Source organism: Sceloporus occidentalis, unplaced genomic scaffold (genome assembly GCF_023333645.1).
Source record: "Sceloporus occidentalis isolate IW3139 unplaced genomic scaffold, rSceOcc1.0.p SCAF_1, whole genome shotgun sequence".
Lineage (NCBI taxonomy): Eukaryota > Metazoa > Chordata > Lepidosauria > Squamata > Phrynosomatidae > Sceloporus > Sceloporus occidentalis.
Window position 1 is genome coordinate 73,526,181 of NW_028316981.1, and position 15,142 is coordinate 73,541,322.

At 42.5% G+C, this 15,142-nt stretch overlaps 1 protein-coding gene across 1 annotated transcript; it reads left to right on the forward strand.

Annotated features, from left to right (window-relative positions):
- Positions 1-999: 999 nt before the first annotated feature.
- CISH (cytokine inducible SH2 containing protein) lies at positions 1,000-14,919 on the forward strand. The gene is made up of 4 exons (XM_089525232.1): positions 1,000-1,114; positions 1,674-1,941; positions 10,821-11,050; positions 12,147-14,919. Exons 2-4 carry the CDS (start codon positions 1,895-1,897, stop codon positions 12,647-12,649), a joined length of 780 nt encoding a protein of 259 aa, XP_089381358.1. The 5' UTR covers positions 1,000-1,114; positions 1,674-1,894; the 3' UTR covers positions 12,650-14,919.
- Positions 14,920-15,142: the final 223 nt, after the last annotated feature.

Below are 15,142 nucleotides of genomic sequence, written 5' to 3' on the forward strand. Positions count from 1 at the left end.
TTTTAATTATTTTTATTACTGTTGCACTGTCAGCAATACATTATTATACTATTATATTATTATTATATTATTCTGTAATTGTTGTACTGTTCGTGTGACGTTATTGTACCATTATATTATTATGCTATTATTATAATATTGCTGTTACATTATTATTAATATATCGTTTTATGATTGTTGCCGTGTTTGTGTCACATTACTACATCATTATATTATCGTCGTGTTGTTATGTTATCACAATATCAGTGTTATATTCACTGTGACTGTCGTGTCACGATCACTTTGCTGAGGCGGGGAGTCTCCACTGAGGAGACCTTTTTTCCCGCCCTCCTTCGCCCCTCCCCCCTCCCTCGCGTTCTATTGCTGCCGGGGGGGGGGCGGGGTTCGCGTGCTGGAAGCAGAGCTCGCGCGCCCCAGCCTATCTCCCTCCTTTATTGGGCGGGGGCGGGGCGGAAGTGGTTGGTGTAAAGAAGAAAGGCTAGAGCTTCGGCGTCTCCTCCTCTGCCGCATCTGTGTCGTCATCCGCCTGTGATTGGCAGCTCCCTTGGGTCGGGGCCCCGCCCCTCTGCCCTGTGATTGGCAGGCGGAGGCGGCCCGGCCAACCTCTTTCCTGGAAAGTTCTTGGAAATCTATCAAAGGTGTTTCCTTGAATGGAGCGCGAGCGCGTCAGCAGAAGGGCAAGGCGCTGAGAGAGAGAGAGAGAGAGAGAGAGAGAGAGAGCACTCTTTAGACACAACCTCTCTCTCTCTCTCTCTCTCTATATATATATATATATATATCCCTCCTGAAGGGCTTTTGGAGCCCGTCTCTTGCACCTGGGCTCCCTTGCAGAGCCCTCTCTATTTATACTCTGGGGCTTGTGACTCCCTCCCTCCCTCCCTCCCTCTCCCTCTCTCTCTCTGGGAACCGTGATGTGAGTACGAGGCAATTCCAGGAATCTGCCACTTCCTGGAATAGATTAAAAAAGGAGCAAACAAAAGATTACTTAGGAGCGGCTGCGGGGCTTCCCTCCGCCTCCACTCCGTCCTCCTCCTCCTGCTCAGTCACACCGGCAGCAGCCGCAGACAGGGAAGGAAGCAGGGCTCCAGCGCTCGCTCGCTCGCTCGCTCCCACGGTTCGTTTTACTTCTGATCAGTCTCCTTTCTTTTTGCACCAAAGACGGCGGGAAGCAGAACTCTTTTCATATATATGTATATATATTCATATAATATATATCCATATATATATATATATATATTACTCTGGTAATTGAAGAGGAACAACGCGGTTATTTTTATTATTATTTTTATCCATATAGATTTCATATATATATATATATGATAATTGAAGATGGAAAACGCCATTATATATTCGTGTGTGTATATTATTCTGGTGATTGAAGGGGAACAACACGGTTATTTTTATTTTTATTCGTATATATATTTGAATAGGAAAAACGGTTATTTTATATATATATATATTACTCTGGTAATTGAAGAGGAAAAGCATGGTTATTATTATTCATATTTTTATATATATATTCATAGATATGTGTGTGTGTCTGTGTTTGATAATCGGTTCCTCTCTTCTGGTTGTTGTTCTTCCTAGGATGACTATTGCTCTCTGTTTGTAAACCCAGCAAGAGCTCCTGGGACAATACTGACGTTTCCCCTCCTTTCTCTCTCTTTCCCAAGGAAGGCTTTCTGGAGACCTCAGCTTTTTCTTCTTTGGTTTTTTGGGGGAGGCTGAGCTCCCAGCTGCTTTTGGAAAGGTCTCTGGAGAGGGACCCGGCCTCCTCTGTCCGTGTGCCTGTTTTGGGAGACTTTTCCACGACTGAAGGAAGGCCACCCCAAGAGCAACAGCAGCAGCAGCAGCAGCAGCAGGAGAAGAGGGCTGGCAAGTCCCAAGCGCCTTGATGCACTTTCCTTGGTCCTGGACTGACATGATCCTCTGCCTTCAAGGGTAAGAGAAGAGCCACCCACAATAGAAGAAGATCCATAGCCCTGTTAGTCTCTAGGACCAGTATGGAGAGGGGGGGGGGAGATGGAGCCCCTTTGAGACTGACTGAAAGAAAGAAAGAAGTTGGCAGCAGGAGCTTTCCTAGACTTCAGAGGCATTTGGAAGTAGATTCAAGGTCCAAAGCACACTGGAGAAACTATCCACTTTGAGACCGCTTTAACTGCCCCAGCTTGGTGCTAGGGAATCCTGGACATTGTAGTTTATTGTGGCACCAGAGCTCTCTCTCTCTGATAGAGAAGGCTTAATGTTTCACAAAACTACAATTCACTGAATTCCTTAGCACTGAGCCAGGGCAGTTAAAGCAGTCTCAGACTGGATTATTTCTGCAGTGTGGCTTGGACCTAAGTCTACAAAAGCTCCTGCTGCCAACTTCTTTCTTTCAGTCAGTCTCAGATTGGCTGCAAGCTCTCTCTACAGTAGAACAGAATGATAGAGTTGGAAGGGAACCCCAAAAGGCATCCAGTCCAACCCCGTTCTGCCATCAAAGTGCCCTCCCTGTGAGAGAGGGCCAACCAGCCTCCGCTTTCAGACTTTCTCCTTCTTAACTGAGCCTCTTCTTAGAGGTCAGTCTCCTTGAGTTCAAGGGGATTTACTCCTTGGTTAAGGGAGTGTTGGATGGGAGCCTCAGTGGGGTCAGAAAATGGCAGGGAATGGATGGTGTGGAACAGATCCCAAGCTTTTGCTTAAGAAAAAAATAAGTGTGTGTGTATGGGTTCTCACTCATCTTGGTGTTTCTGCGGTGAACTAATGCTTGCTGAGGATCTCTAACCCTTTATATGGATTTTCATTCCAAACACAACAACAGGCCCCAATGTGCCTTTGGGTATTTTTTGGCTCATCCCAATGCGGAGAGGTGTGAGAAAAGCTGATCTGGTTTTAAAATTCTGCACGCAGCAAAAACAAACACAGGAGGGGCTCCCAAAGCGAACTATAGCTAACAAACTAGAGAAATAAGAACAAAAGAGAACTGGAGAACATACAGAGAGTAACTGCCAGTGATATAAGGAACTGAATTCCTAAAGAAAAGGGGAAGAGCATTTCAGACATTCAGTACAGGAGTCCGTGAGCACTTTGTTGTGAATAGCAGGGGGTTGTGATCTGGTTTGGAAGAGCTGAATTCCTTTTAATATTGAAACAAAAGAGAAAAGTTGGTCAAAAAACCCTCCAAGGTTGCATCTGCAGTGCAGAAATAATTTGGTTTGACACCACTTTAACTGCCATGGCTCCTTGCTATGGAATTCTGGGAAGTGTAGTTTCTTGCGGCACCACTACACTTCCCAGAATTCCATTGAATGGAGTTGTGGCAGTTAAAGTAGTGTTAAACGGGGTTATTTCTGCAGTATGGATACAGCCCTAGTTTCTAACATTACTAACAGCGTGTGCACTCAAAATGGAGTGAGTGTGAGTTAGAAAGAGAGAGAAAGGCTTGGGAGGACATGAAGAAACCACCAGTGTAGCCCTACTCCGTGTGTGTAGGATCAGCCTTTAGGGTAGCATTAATTTGGTGGGGGGTTCCCCAGCCCTGCCTAGTTTGACTAGATGTTTCCTACAGTTTTGTTCTGGTTATTATAACCCACATGGTTTCTGATGAGAAGCCTTGCAGTTCCTTCAGGTCATTTCAGAACCTTTATAGAACTTTATACCAAGGCAAGGCAAAATGCTGATGGGTCCTACAATTATTAGCATTTGGGGCATGAAGAATTGTTTCAAAATAGAATTTAGCAGGGTTTTTTTTTTTTCCATATCCATTTTCCTAGAAGCCAGGCTTTTTTCTTTTTGCCTTCTTCTTTGGTGCTTTTGTTTCTTTATATTGCTTAGGAGATGGGAGCCAGCATGGCATAGTGGTTTGAGTTTTGGACTACAACTCTGGAGACCAGGGTTCAATCCCCCGCTTGGCCATGAAACCCACTGGGTGACCTTGGGTTAGTCACACCCTCTCAGCCTCAGAGGAAGGCAGTGGCAAACCTCCTCTGAAGAAACTTGCCAAGAAAACCCCATGATAGGTTTGCCTTAAAGTTGGCCTAAGTTGGAAACAACTTGAAGGCACACACCACACAGAGTGCTTATGAGATACTACATGATATTCCAGTTTCTTATTTCTCACTGGTATTGTTTTCACATCTTGTGATGATTCCCATGTATCTACTTGAAACTAGTCTTGGATTAAGGCGGCAGTCCTGTGTGCCAGGGGCTCCCCAGGTATTTTGGATTATACCTTTCATAAGTCTCAGTCAGTATGGTCCATTGTCAGGGGTTGTGGAAGTTGTAGAGGTCAGTGCTTGGAGAGTACTAGATTGTCTACTGTTCCTATATCCACTTGTTTGAGAAGTTGTCTTACTTATGAGTGGCCGTATATAGCACAACATTTTTTGCATTGTAATTTAAGTGCCAGCAGTATCTAGCTGCTGGCATTTCACATTTAGTTTTCTTCCAGCATAGGCATTATCTTTGGGGCTCCCTCATTCTTTAGAATGATGCCTTGTTTAGAAGCCATTTCTGTCCTTCCGCAAAGTAGATTGAAAAATAGAGGTGGCCTAGTTTTATCCACTGAGCTGTTTAGCTGAAGTTAAATCCTTATAGTTGTAGACATTATCAACTGCAAAATAAACTGGGGTGTATCTGTATATTGATTTGTATATTGTCTCTGTATATTGATTGTGTATAATGATTTTATACAGCTTTAATGGTAAAAGGCCTTGAAATTTGTAGGGAGGTAATTAGAATGCTGTAGTCCAATGGTTCTCCAACTGGGGTCATCCAGATGTTTAGAAATTCACCTCCCAGAAGGCTTAAAATTTGCCAATATTGGCTGGGAATTAGAGGACTTGAAGTCCAAACTGTCTGGAGGGCCAAAGACTGAAAACCATTTCCTTGAAGTACAATTTAAGCAAAGAGAAGTTAGAAGAGAGAGTTGGAGGATTAAACCAGTTTTATCCTGTAGAGTGGACAGACCCTGGTTCTGAACCCAAGTCCATTTGCTGTTCCATTACACTTTAAAGGATAAGCTTTGATATCCCTCCTTTTGTAGTAAGTTTACTATATTATTTGTTGTTGTCAGTATTGAGGAGGCTGCCCTATGGCTGTCCTGACAGCTTCTGCTTTTTTTCCTCTCATAAAGTTTAGGAAGGGACTGCCATACTCCACATGCCTAGTTTAAGATCCCTATCTATTGTATCCTGCTTGTACACCTACTCAAAAATGTTCTCCAGCTTACTTACTACTCACCTGTCCCTCTTGTACTCCCAGTTGGTGTTTTTGATTACTCTCACCCACGCATGCTCTTATGTTTCTCATTACTTCTGTCTTGCTGTCTTGCTGCCACATCCTGGGCCCCTCACGCCTGAGATAGAGAGCAGAAAGAATACCTAATTCCTCAAGGAGGTATGCAGAGAAAACCCTTACAATGCAACACGTAGGGCACTACTTCCCAAGACAAAAGGTGGACAAGCATGCTTTAAAAAGAAGATGAAGAATTGTGTTTTATACCCTAGAAGCAATATCTGAGACAGGATTTTTGGTGTTTATAAAAAGAGTTTGATCTCTTCCCATCAATTCCACCAGTTATTATGGTGGATGCTGTCCCTCATTCAACTCTTTTGCCCCTTCTCTGTTGGAGTCCCAGCAAAGGAGACCCCTGGCTCTAAGATTCCCTTGCCAAGTATTTAGTCAATCTAGAAAACAATGTGGGTTGTAGTAACGTATGCCCTCTTTTCCCTTTGGCAAGATTGTGAGTAGTGACTGCTAGGGCCAACCACAGTGTTTTAATAGCTGTGATGTAGGAATGTAGGAATGGATGCATAAAATGAGTTAATTGTTCCTGTTGTCATTTGTATGGTAAATATCCATGGGGGTGGGTGGGGGTGGAATGAAGTGATGAAGGCAAGGGAGCACAAAAATAGTTCCATAGTTTCTACACAGTGAAGCCATTAGAAATAAAGATTTTTAGGGAAGAAATGTAAGTTTATTGATTCCATTAGGAACAGATTCAGCAGCTCCTACATTCTTTAAGGCTTGGTTACCTACAAGGAGTTATGTAACACCACTTTCTTGGAAACTATTGGGAGGGGGAGGATATGTAATTCTTAATACTTCAGTTATTTCTATAGAGTCATTCATATACATGGAACTCTATGGAGTTTTGTTGTTGGAGAAAAACATAAAACAACAACCCATTGAGACCCTGCCCCAAGTAGATTAAAATCTGAAATAGAGAAAGGAGACGATAGCGAGATGGATAGGAATATGGTATGTGATGGCTTAATATTTGCAAGCATGTACATTTGATGTTATTGAGAATGAGGATTATAGGGTTAAGCCAAAGGCCAAAATACCTTGGCCAAAAAATTCCCAAGATAGACCTTAATCACCAGCCATGAGAGCTTGGAGTACAGTTGGCCTTCCACATTTGCGGCTTTGACATTTGCAGATTTGATTATTTGCAGATTTAATTGATATGTTCTCTTAGGAATCTCTAGGTCCTCCAGCATAATTTAGTTGGAATCATAGACTCATAGAGTTGAAAGAGACCACAAGGGCCATCCAGTCCAACCCTCTGCCATGCAGGAACACAGAATCAAAGCATCACCGACAGATGGCCATCCAGCCTCTGTTTGAAGACCTCTAAGGAAGGAGACTCCACCACTCTCCAAGGGAGTGTGTTCCACTGTCGAACAGCCCTTACTGTCGGGAAGTTCCCCCTGATGTTGAGATAGAATCTCTTTTCCTGTAGCTTGCATCCATTGCTCCAGGTCCTAGTCTCTGGAGTAGTAGAAAACAAGAAGTTGACCATAGAGTTATGCCGGAGAACCTAGAGATATCCAGAGAGTTATTCTCTCAGGTTAAAAATATACAATGGCCTGTTACAGACTGCCAAAATAAAGCTGCTTTGGGTCTCTTTGGAGGTATGCTATTTAAATGATGCGTGTGTCCTAAGATTCCAGAGGTTGCGCCAAAGCCACACTCCATTCCTAAGCACTGGAGTGCAGCTTTGGTGCAGCTTCCGGATTCTTAGGATGCATGCATCATTTAAACAGCATACCTCCAAAGAGACCCCAAGCAGCTTTATTTTGGCAGTCTGTAACAGGCCTATGTTTCTTTTTATTTGTGGTTTTCCCACTTTCACAAGGATCTTGTGCCCGTAACAGCGAATGTGGAGGGCCCATGTACAATTCCTAGAATCCTCCAGCCTCCATGGCCTGTGCCCATGTATAGAGGCCATGTGGCATTCTGGGATTTCTAGCTGAAATAACCTTGTAATGCTTTTAGCAGACCAATGCAGATACTTCAAAGAACACATTCACTCCATCCTATACTTCCAGTTCTGTCTCCTTCACCATCACAGAAAGACTGTTGAGGTTAAATAAAGTTTAGAGAGCATGTATTCTTCCTCCAGTAGGAATGTATCAATATAAGAAATAGATTCAGCCATGCATAATTTTCAACTGAGACTATTTCCAAAGACCTGAGGAAAGAAAAGGAGACCTTTACACATCATCTTTTCACAGGATAATGTGAGGGCCATTGTTTGACCTGAACTGGCAGAGTTTGGAACTTCCTTCCTACCTTGTTTAGTCATTTACTACTGTGCAAAGTACTGTTTATCAGGATTTGCCAGCTGGTATCACACCCACTTTGGAGAGATACAAATGATTATGCAAGATGCAACAAAGCTCAGAAGTCAAACTAAGATAGATCTTCTTTCTTTTTTTTCCTTTTTTTGCTGAAAGTCCTCAGTTCAGAAAAGCTATTGAATTTATTCAAGTTGAGATGCTGAGCAAGGAGCTCATTCTTGATCCTACACTGCAGAAGAAGGGCCTTCTTCCATGGTTATGAAGAAGAAGGGAGGGCCAATAGAAAGATAGGAACCTTTGAAGATTCCTAGCAATATCTAGATTTACCATGTGAGTTAGGTTCATTGCTGCATCTGCCAGTGAGTATATTCCACATGTTTTTTTCAGTTCTCATGCATTTCCATTTTAGGAAGCTAGAAAATCCTCAGAACAGAATTGTTATTTTTTAATCATAGGCCTTGCAGGTGATATAACTTTATGTATGCTTTCCTTTTATTCATTTGGAATCTTCAGTGCTAAATTGGGTTAAACTAAGAGGCAGCAGAATAAGGTGGTGAAGGGGAAAGAGTAGAATAGAAAAGGGATAGGATGAATATAATCTTATCCCTTCCTTTCATCAGGGCGTTAGTGACACTACATACTGTCAATGTCACTTTTAAAAAACCCGGCCTCACTCAGTTGAGAGGTTGTATAATTAAAAGAGAAAGGCACTGGGACATTTGCAAATGAGACTTTCACTTTTTTGCATGTGTGCTTGCTCCATTTTGAAGGCAGAAAGCAGTCTGGAAATTTTATATTTTTGGATTACATCTCCCAGCCCCTCACCTTTAACCAGCAGGAGCAACGTTGGAAGCTGCTATACCCCAAACATAACTTTCTGACCGTTGAAAGAAAAGTAAATGAGGGGTGTGTTTAAAAGTGCCCAGTAACTCAGGATCATTTGATGGCTGCAGTCCCACTGCCAGCTGGAAGTGGGTGGTGGTGCATGCAACTGGCAGGGCAGGAGAGCACATGGCCAGGCCTACATGTAGCAAAACCAGATCCAGGTTCAGGGTGCAATACAATCTTGCATTTAATAGTCAATCCCATTCTTTCAGTCTCCAGCTCTTTATGAAACTGGTATTGCTGTTTTGTTTTTCCTTCCTGATACAACCAGCAATATTCAGTGCGTCTTTACTGTAGGAAAAAATTAGGATCACCATATTGTAAAAGCCAAGCCTGATGGGTAGCTTTAACATAAATGCAATGTAGCAGATGCTTAAAATCTTTTGGTGTAGCAGCTCTTGGAGAGCTGGTTTGCTAGTTTCCTACCACCAGCTGAGACAAGTATGACTGTGCCCTTCCCTGCGGCTCTGCGGAGTTCCAAGTGACTGTTAAAGCTTGATCGCAGTCACCTTGCTTGAAGGGTACAGAGGCCAGGCTTACCTTGTGGTGGAGGCACCACAGGGCTACTATTCCTCAAATGAAGCTGCCCTGCCGCCAATGATTGTTTGAAACACCTTGAGCATAAGGGAACTGCCACGACCTCAGTCAAGAATGCTTGGCAGTAAAAATGCCAAAACTGTACTGTGTACCTGATTATAAGATAAGTAACACATGTATACAACACAAATAGAGAAATAATTTTAAGATAGTGTTAGCGTTTAATATAGGACATTGTTTGTGTGTGTTAATAACTGTGATTATTTTAAAATAAAAAGTGGATGTATTATTCAGGTATAGTAAGTGTAAGAAACATAAGAGAAAGCAGAACGCATGTTGTTAAGTCCTGTTGGTTAATCTCAACTAGAGTAGTTCATTGAATCAGTTGTCAAATGATGAGTCAATCCATTTGATTTAATGGGCTTACTCTAGTTTAGGCCAATATTTCAAAGTGAATTTTAAATTTTTTTCACAATTCCACTTTCTCTTTTGCTTTTTCAAATAGATTTAATTTTCTTAAAAGGCTGCCTTTTAAGGGATGTACAGAGGAACTAAAGAAAAACAACAACACTGCATTATTTTATCCTTTTTTATGTCCCACCTTTTCCTCAAAAATAATACTCAAGGCAGCTTACACATTACTAAGCCAATACAGATTAAAAAACATTAAGTTAGTTACAATCTATATTAGTTAAAACTATTTATAATTTAAAAATAATATTTTTAAAGTGAATCAAACAGCACAGCATACCATTAACAGCTCATCTCAGTCAATTCCTAAAAGCCTGATGAAAAAGGAAAATTTACTTGCTGTTCAATGAAATAGGAAAATTTACTTGCTGTCCGAGGGAGAGAAAGAAGGGAATCATCCTGACTTCCCCAGCAAGCGAATTGCAAAGTCTGGGAGCAACTACCAAGAAGACTCTCTCCTTTGTTCCCACCAAAGAAGCTTGAGAAGTTGGTGGACAACAGAGAAGGGTCTCTCCTGGGTATCTTATAGTTTAAAGGATCTCATATAGGGAGTTATGCTGAGGTCAGGGAGTACTTTCAGTGAAGTCAGTGGCTTTATATCTATGTTAGCACAGGGTTTTATCCAATAAATGCTGCTACATGGTCTATCTGCATACTCTCCTATGTGGAAAGTGAGAAGAATCCATACTGGTCAGGGAACTGAAATTCCATAGGTGCATAAAAACATAACTTTCTGAAGCTCTGGCTGAAAGAAAAGTAAATCAGGAATGTGGGCATGAGTGTCCAGTGACTAAGGATACAGCAATTGCCCAGTCCTGGAGCCAGTTGGAAATGGATAGTGGTATTTGTAATTGGCAGGGGAGAAGAAGACAAGGCTGGGCTTAAACAAGATCCAAGTTAACTCTGTACTGAAATCTGTTCTTTAACAGCTAATTCTGTTTTTTCCAGTCTCCAGCTCTTTATGAAAATGGCATTGTTATTGTTTCCTTCTCAATACCTGCAGTTTGGTGTAATTTGTATTGAACGCTGCAGAGCTCTTGCAAGTAGACATAATAGGATTGCATTATCAGATCACTTGTCTAGCCGTGGATAGTGGATATCTGCTTAACTTCACATGTATGCCTACTCAAAGACTGGTCTCACCAGTGCTTACATTCGAGTGTTATTGACGATTCCAGCTGAAGTGACTGATGTCTTCTTTCCCTCCTTCTCTTTGAGACATTGCTAGCCCAGGAATCTGCTTAATCAATGCAGCCTAGGGTAGCATAATGGGTTAGTACATTAGGTAGCAGTGTGATGATGCAACCTGGTTGATGCTACACAGGGTAAAAATAACCCAAAGCACTCTTCATTTTTCAGATCCCATCCTTTGCTGGCAGAGGAGAAGATCAGGAGACTGTCGCTTGGGGGCCTTTCTGTGAATGTGTCAGAGCAGGTCATGCAGCCTCTCCCAGTCACGCCCTTCCATGAAGAGGCTGCTCCTCCTCCCTCTCTGGCACCCACGCTTCAGACCAAGCCACCTCAGACCCGAGACCCAGAGGAGGATCTCCTGTGCATTGCCAAAACATTTTCATACCTGAGAGAATCTGGTAAGGACACACCAGGGGTGGAGGGGGGGAGGAATACAACTCCCAGAATTGATCAAATGGCATGGTCACTACCCCTACAGACAAAGTGGAAGGGAGGATTCTGGGATTTGTAACTAAAAGAGTAACTTTCTAAGCCTCTACCTATAGCTCTTGAAATCAAAGTCTGCTGCATGTTGTAATGAACATGAAATGATGACTGCAGGCTCGCTTTTGTTAAAATGTGGCTAGGAGAAAAATGGCCTTCACACACATCTGCTAGGATGGCAAAAGAAGGGACTCCTCAGAGGGCAGAACAATAAGTAAACTCATCAGCATTTTTGCAAGTGCTGCCAGGCTGGTAATGTGCTATTTTAAAAACCTGGTTTGTGGAGCCCTTATCTTGAGTATGGAATTGGGGTGTGTGGGTTAGTAGAAAGAAGGTTTCACCATTTGGGAGCACTGTATTCTCCTGTATGAACTTACTGGCATTGACATCTGCAGGGAGGTCCTTCTCTGAGATCAGCAACTCTCACAGGAGTATCTGTTGTGAATATGAAAGAGGGCCTTCTTGGTGGCTGCCTCCAGGCTTCAGAACTCCCTTCCTCAGAGGGTTGGTCAGATTCCTGCCTGGTGCCCTTCCACTGGCAAGGGAAGACTTGTTTATCCTGGCAGGCTTTTTATGGGAACTGGCGCTTTTAATAGCCCACTGTACTTTTTTTCTTCCCTTGTTTGGTGGATGTGCTTTAAAATAGTTCTTTATTTTGTATATATTTTAATTATAAATTTTTTGAATAGTTTTACTTGTGCTTGTTTTTATCTGATTAGATTTTTGCAAGCACTTCCAGTCCCAGTTTTGAGGGAAAGGGGGAGATGATGAGGATGATGATGGAGATGATGATGATAGGGTTGAAACAGTGAGTGATAGATTCAGATTTTGTAAAATAAAGTAAGGTACGGTTGGGATGTATGTCAGTCTGAGTTCACTGGTGGGTGGGATACCAATGTAATAGAAATTATACATTTCCTTCCCCTCCTCCCCATATTTTTTTTTAACTTCTGAAAATGTTGAATGTTTTCTGTGTGTTTCCTGACCTCTTCTTATCTGGGGCTCTTTTAGGCTGGTATTGGGGCTCTATCACAGCCAGTGAAGCCAAGCAGCAGCTCCAGAAGACACCTGAAGGAACTTTCTTGGTACGGGACAGCACACACCCCAGCTACCTGTTCACCCTCTCAGTCAAGACCAACAGAGGCCCCACCAATGTACGCATTGAATACACAGACAGCAAGTTCCGATTAGACTCCAATTGCCTCTCCAAGCCTCGAATTTTGGCCTTCCCAGATGTGGTCAGCCTTATCCAGCATTATGTTCTGTCATGCACTGTGGAGAGCAAGAGCGAGGCCCCTTATCCTCCTCCTATGCCTTTACCTCCCTTACAGAAGGAGATGGCAGCCTCAGCAGTACATCTGAAACTAATCCAGCCACTTGGTCGCAAGGACGGTGCTCCTAGCCTGCAGCATCTTTGCCGGCTACAGATCAACAGATCCACGGCAGAGACGGAACAGTTGCCTCTACCAAAGAGAATGAAGGACTATTTGAAGCAGTACCCTTTCCGGCTTTGAGGATATGGCCTGATTTATTTTTGCCTCAGATGGACAAAAGAAACTATTTTTAAAAAGCAGAAGGGACAGTGTTGTAATTTTGAGCCACTGCGGTGCCATATTATTAAGTGGGCGTAGTAAATAAGTGGCCGCCAGAAGAGATCATATCTCATGTTCACTCCCCTTACCACCTCAGCTACCCTAATTCCATTCCCATGCCATGGAGGAGGCTGCTTGTATCAGCGATACATGTGTGTATGGTACACAATTCCACTGCCCAAACCTCAGGGCTTTTCTCTTTCTCACTGACTGTGGCTGTGAGAAAACTCTCCCAGCTTATGCTCACTACTTGAATTTCAAAATCATCATCACACCAGGAATGTTAAGGCATTGTTACTGTCATTTATTTATACCCATGGTATATTGTATTCTTCCCCCCACCATTGCTTCCAAATATAATTGAGATGGTTTTTACTTCTTTCTCTTTTTCCAAACACATTATTAGAAAAGGGCTCAAACTGCAGCTATTTGAATTAGACATACGTCATTAGGAGGATCTGAATGTAAACTTCAGTTAAGTTGTCTGGCCAGAGCCTGCTCCATAATCTATGATGGTGTATTCTATCCTTCCCCAGCTGGGAGCCCTCCAGATGTTTTGGACTATACTTCCCATCATCCAGGGGGAAATTGGTTGGTGGGCACCTGGTTGAGGAAGCCTAGATATACTCTGAATATGTGGGAAGTGTATGAAGGTTTGTTTCTGGTCGCAAACAACATCCAGATTTCAGGTCTGATCCCAACCACAGAATTGCTCCCTTTCCACCTAAATAAATAAGTGGGGTCGGATCTTTTTCTCTCCACTCCCCCTTTTAAATAGGAGGCTCTCAGTCTCAATCCAACATTAGATCCAATTTATCAGAGAAGAACAATGGGGTGGGGGCTAAATTCATGTCACACAAAGTTTAAGTGTCTGTCTTAGAGACACTTCCTGACTGTTAGTTATAAAGGTGACTTGTAGTCAATTGTAGCTGCTTCTGTTTATATTCCTTTGGTGAAGGAACTCAGTAAAAGGCAGGCCACCTCCCCCTTATTATTGCACTAGTGTCAGCCTATAAGTTGAATGTTAAGCTATCATAACACTGGTCTAGTAGCACCATGGGACTGCACAGAGAACAGGATGCTATTGTGTCACTTACCATCTTACCTGCTTATGGAGGTTTGAATCATCGGCTAAATCCAATATTGCCTTGTCTCTTTCATACTGGATTTGTTTTTAAACTTCCTTAATGTCCTTTTTGACTTCCTAAAACTTACCTGTGGACACTTAATTAACTTTGATGCTGCATCTTTGAGAGAGAGAGAGAGAGAGAGTTAGATAGCTAGCTGTCATTCCAGCTTATTTTTACACCATATTGAGATCATTCTGGTGCAACATATTTATCAGGGTGAAGGTCAGGATGCCAGTGTTGACTGCTTAAAAGTGAGAGAAACCCCTTGGTGTCAATTCTGTTTTCCACCCGTTTCTCAGCCTCATGCAGTGTGGGCAGTTTGGGAAGGTGGGGTACCACCAACTTAATCCCCAACACACTTTCCAAGAAGCAGGGAAGTATAGTGTGAGCTGAAACCTTTCAAGTGAGATGGCAGACTGGATGCAGTTGGCTCTGCCTCTACTGACCCCTTGAGTTTGCTTATGGTGACCCCACCATTTGAGCCACCAGCCCCAGAGGGTGTTGACCTCTACACATTCTCTGAAGATGGAGATTTGTGTGGTCTAAGAATTTGATTTTCCTCCATTATAGTTCTAAGACCCCAAAATAGTTAATGGATATACTTGCTTTCATAGACTTATGGTTAAGTTTGAGAAAGATGCAGCTTTATGTCAGAAAAGCAAGAAGGAATAAGACCAGCCTTCCTCAATGGCCATGCTGGCTGGAAATAATGGCCGCATTTGTCCAACACATCTGGAAGATATCAGGTTGAGGTAGGCTGGATGAGATCCCAGGGTAACCTGAAGGAAATGTAAGGAGCAAAGTGCTCCCTATCAACCATCTAACATGACCTGTTGTATTTAGTCAGTGTCCATTTATTTTCATGTTTTTTCCCCAGGATTTGTTATTTCTGTTTTGTTTTTCTTGTCTTGATAATTGACAAAGGGTGTGTGTATGTGTGATATCTGGTTTGTTAATCACTGAGCTCTCCACTTGTGTGCTATGGCAGGTGCTGGAGCAAAGGCAAATGAATGAGAATATATTGAAATAAAATACAATAAAGGATATTTTTAAATATAAAAACATGATAAAGTTTCCTTTCCAGCTGCAGATGAAACTATTCATAAAACTGAACATTTAAGTATTGGAACTATAGTAAAACTTTCATTGAACTCATCTGCTGAACTTCACAGACCTACCTGATGCATTGACCAATCTACTGCAACATTACCATCTATGGGTTGCAAGATGGTAAAAGCCACACAAATACTTCTTCTTTAGCAACATGCTTTAGTACCAGGCTTGC

Coding starts and splice junctions, on each gene's coding strand:
- CISH (XM_089525232.1), top strand. CDS start 1,895: ATGCACTTTCCTTGGTCCTGGACTGACATGATCCTCTGCCTTCAAGG. Junction 1,942..10,820: donor ATGATCCTCTGCCTTCAAGG/GTAAGAGAAGAG, acceptor TTCATTTTTCAG/ATCCCATCCTTTGCTGGCAG. Junction 11,051..12,146: donor TTCATACCTGAGAGAATCTG/GTAAGGACACAC, acceptor GGGCTCTTTTAG/GCTGGTATTGGGGCTCTATC.